Here is a 3,916-nt window from a genome sequence, read left to right on the forward strand (position 1 = left end):
AGAACAGACCCTTCCCCACAACACTCTTGGGAGAGGCAGAGGATTGGGAAGGGAAGCTGTGACCTGGATTCAGGGAACCTGGAGTGAGGAGGACCTAGAGTAAGGGGAACTAGAATTGTGGTACCTGGAGTGGGGGGAACTAGAGTGGGGGGACATAGGGTTGGGGTACCCAGAGAGGGGAGACCTCGAGTGGAATGGGGGTTACTGTAGTAGGAAACTCTCAGCTCAGTCAGTGGTTCCTGGGATTCTCCACCTCTGGGCAGAGCTGTTCCCTGGGGATGAACTCCTTGTCACTCTCCAGGACTAGTCATCTCAGGCAATGGCCTCCACCAGCTTCCCTCACCCATTGCCTGCTGGGAGTAGCATCTACACACCTAACACCCTCCTCTCCTCTCTTTTCCTCACAGGACCTGCTCTGATTGGGGGATGCAGCATCACTCCACCCAAGAGCACTCTCCCTCCCTTAGCCACCTCAGCTGCTTCCCCTTGTCATCTCTCTGCTTCCCTGCAGTCAATCCCCAGGTCCCTGGGATGCAGGCTGGGGACTCCTCCTATGGTCATTCCCATCGTAGAAATGACTCTCAGATGGTTCATCCCATGCAGGGTCCCCAGTCTTGCCCTGCACCCTCATTGCCTGGCTCCATTGGGAAGGGCTGGGAAGTAGCCCTCACAGCCGGTGACAGCAACCCCCATCCCATGCCAGCCCCACACCCTGGGCACCACCTCTTCATTGGTGACCATGTGCCTGCAAGCACTGGCAGCCCTTGGATACCAGTGTTGCCACCATGCTCACTACCTGTCCCCATGCCCACTCCACACAGCCCCCTGTCCTGGGGGAGTCCATGCCCCACACACCTGAGCCCTCTGCCCTGCTCCCTCATCACAACACTGAGCTGGTCACACTCACTCATGCTACCCAATCCCCTTCATAAAAGGCACAACCACCAATGAGTCTCCAGCAAATACCATCTCAGGGAATGCCCAGCACCCAGGCCACATGTACCTCTGCCTAATGATGCCTACACCCTCCTGCTTTCCCCTCAGTCTCTCCCCCATGTCCCCACTGATCATTGTCACTAAGGACCTTGACACTAATTTCAGTGATGGAAAGTAACCAAGGAAAAAGTTCCTCCTTGCCCCACATCCAGCCTGCTTCAGGATGAAAACAAGACTCCCAGGCAGACCCCACCACTGCCTTGCCCAGGCCTCCCTGAAAATCCACCCTTTTAGGACCATCAGTCTTCCTTTTCCTCAGTCATTCCCTTAGTTGAGGTATCTATAGATCTCCCATCCCACACATCAGCGTTTCTGGACTCCTCCACCCCTCCAGCTGCCCCTGTGATGCTTCTTCCCACACCCACAGAACATCTCAGAATGATATAGGCTCCTGTTGCTGACTCTGTGACCCCATTCTCCCACCTTTCACGGTACACTTTGACCCACCTGTCTTGCCACCAGCATTGTGGTCCAGCTCAACAGCCACCTCCATCCACACCCCTCCTGGACAGACCTCATCTGCTTGGCTTCCAGAACATCACATCCTTCTGATGTCCTCTTATCTAACCCACCATGCCCCCTCAGCCCCCTCTGCGGACCAAAAGGCTTCATACATCTGAAGTTAGGGGACCAAAAGGGGGTAATGATGGCTTGCCACTCAAAATAAAAGAACAAGTATTAAGGTGGAAGATTTAATTCAAAAAATTTGGAGGACACATTATTTACATGAAAGCAAGGCTATCACCTCCCAAGTGTGACATAGGTGAGGACCAGGCACTTCTCCCTAGGGAGAAATGTGTGGCTTTTGGGAAGATGAGGACTATCCTGTTACAATGCATCTCAGGTATTTGGAATGAGTATTAAAAAAAAAAAAAGCCCACAATGTACAATGTCTTCAGCCACATTTATAGAACTTTTGGGGATATTTGCTCCAACCGACTGCTGTCACCTTCACCATTCTAGTTTTTAAATCCTGAGTCAAGTGCCAAAAACAACAACAACAACAACAAAAAACAAAACAAAAAAAAAACAACACACAAAGCCATGCCAATCTCATCTGGTATTCTGCACAAGTTAGGTTTTGTCAAGAAAGGGTGTGACATAATTAAGTAACAGTCCACCTACAAGCATTTTCTGTGGACAATGGAGGGGCCGTACTCATCATACTCTTGCTTGCTGATCCACATATGTTTGAAGGTGGACAGCGAGGCCAGGATGGAACCACCACACCAAACCGAGTACTTGCGCTCAGGGGGGTTGATGATCTTGATCTTCATTGTGCTGGGAATCAGCGACATGATTTCCTTCTGCATTCTTTCAGCAAAGCCAGGGTACATGGTGGTTCCACCGGACAGCACCATGCTGGTGTAGAGGTCTTTGTAGAACTCCTTGTCACACTTCATGATGGCTTTGACAGTAGATTCGTGGATGCCACAGGAATCCATGCCCAGGAAGGAGGGCTGGAAGAGGGCCTCAGGGCAGCGGAACCGCTCGTTGCCAATGATGATGACCTGCCCATCAGGCAGCTCGTAACTCTTTTCCAGGGAGGAGGAAGAAGCAGCAGTGGCCATCTCCTGCTCAAAGTCCAGGGTAATGTAGCAAAGCTTCTCCTTGATGTCACGCACAATCTCCCGCTCGGCCATGGTGGTGAAGCTGTAGCCACGCTCGCTGAGGAGCTTCATGAGGTAGTCAGTCAGGTTACTGCCAGCCAGATCCAGGCGCATGATGGCATGGGGAAGTGCATAGCCTTCATAGATGGGCACCGTGTGGGTGATGCCATCACCAGAGTCCATGACAATGCCTGTGGTGCGGCCAGAGGCATACAGGGACAGAACAGACTGGATAGCCACGTACATGGCAGGGATGTTGAAGGTCTCAAACATGATCTGTGTCATGTTCTCACGGTTGGTCTTGGGGTTCAGGGGCGCCTCAGTCAACAGCACGGGGTGCTCTTCAGGTGCCACATGCAGCTCATTGTAGAAGGTGTGGTGCCAGATCTTCACCATGTCATCCCAGTTGGTGACAATGCCATGCTTGATGGGGTACCTGAGAGTCAGGATGCCCCTCTTGCTCTGTGCTTCATTGCCCACATAGGAGTCCTTGTGATCAATGCCCATCATGACACGCTGGTGCCAGGGGTGCCCCACGATGGACGGGAACATGGAACGGGGCATGTTTTCACCCGCAAAGCCTACCTTGCATGTGCTGGACCCATTGTCGATCACGAGGGCAGTGAGGTCACCAACCATGGAGACCTGTGAGCAAAGGGTGGCATGAGCCCTTGGGTCAGTCCCCCTCCCACTTCCAGCCACCACCCCCTCAGTCCACCAGGGGGCACCGGCACATAGTGGGCCTGGAACAAAGGCAGCACTGGGGCCACACAATGGCCATAAAAGACAAGCATGGTTTGGAGGCTGTGCTGCACGGCAGGAAGCCAGGCCCTGCCGTGTGATGCGGGGCCTGGGCCACACTCTCATGGGGATGTGGGTGCCAAAATAGACTTTAAATGCAAAACTATTGTGAGAGACAAAGATGGACACTACATATTAGTGAAAAGTGTAATCTTTCAAGAATAAAGAACAATCATAATCATTTATGTACCTAATTAGGGTGCCTCCAAATATGTGAGGCAAACATTGGAAAACTAAGTGGAGGAATAGATGCCTCTACAATTACAGTGGAGAATTTTAATACGCCATTATCACCATTAGACAGAACATCTCAACAGAGAATCAGTAAAGAAAGAGTTTGAATAATATATTAGAGGATCTGGACCTAAAAGACATATGCAGAACATTACACCCAAATACAGCAGGATATACTTTCTTTTCAAGCACACATAGATTATTCTCCAAGATAGACAACATGATAGGGCGCAGAGAAAGACTCAATGAATTCAGAAAGACTGAAATCATACAAA

The 3,916-nt window shown here is 51.0% G+C and overlaps 1 protein-coding gene across 1 annotated transcript; it reads right to left on the reverse strand.

Moving 5' to 3' along the window:
* Positions 1-2,117: 2,117 nt before the first annotated feature.
* On the reverse strand, positions 2,118-3,245 carry LOC131276413 (actin, cytoplasmic 1-like). Its single transcript, XM_058289590.2, has one exon. The coding sequence runs from the start codon at positions 3,243-3,245 to the stop codon at positions 2,118-2,120; it is 1,128 nt and encodes a 375-aa protein (XP_058145573.1).
* Between the last annotated feature and the right edge of the window lie 671 nt (positions 3,246-3,916).

Source organism: Dasypus novemcinctus, chromosome 28, assembly GCF_030445035.2.
Source record: "Dasypus novemcinctus isolate mDasNov1 chromosome 28, mDasNov1.1.hap2, whole genome shotgun sequence".
Classification (NCBI taxonomy): Eukaryota; Metazoa; Chordata; class Mammalia; order Cingulata; family Dasypodidae; genus Dasypus; species Dasypus novemcinctus.

Coding starts and splice junctions, on each gene's coding strand:
- LOC131276413 (XM_058289590.2), bottom strand. CDS start 3,245: ATGGTTGGTGACCTCACTGCCCTCGTGATCGACAATGGGTCCAGCACA.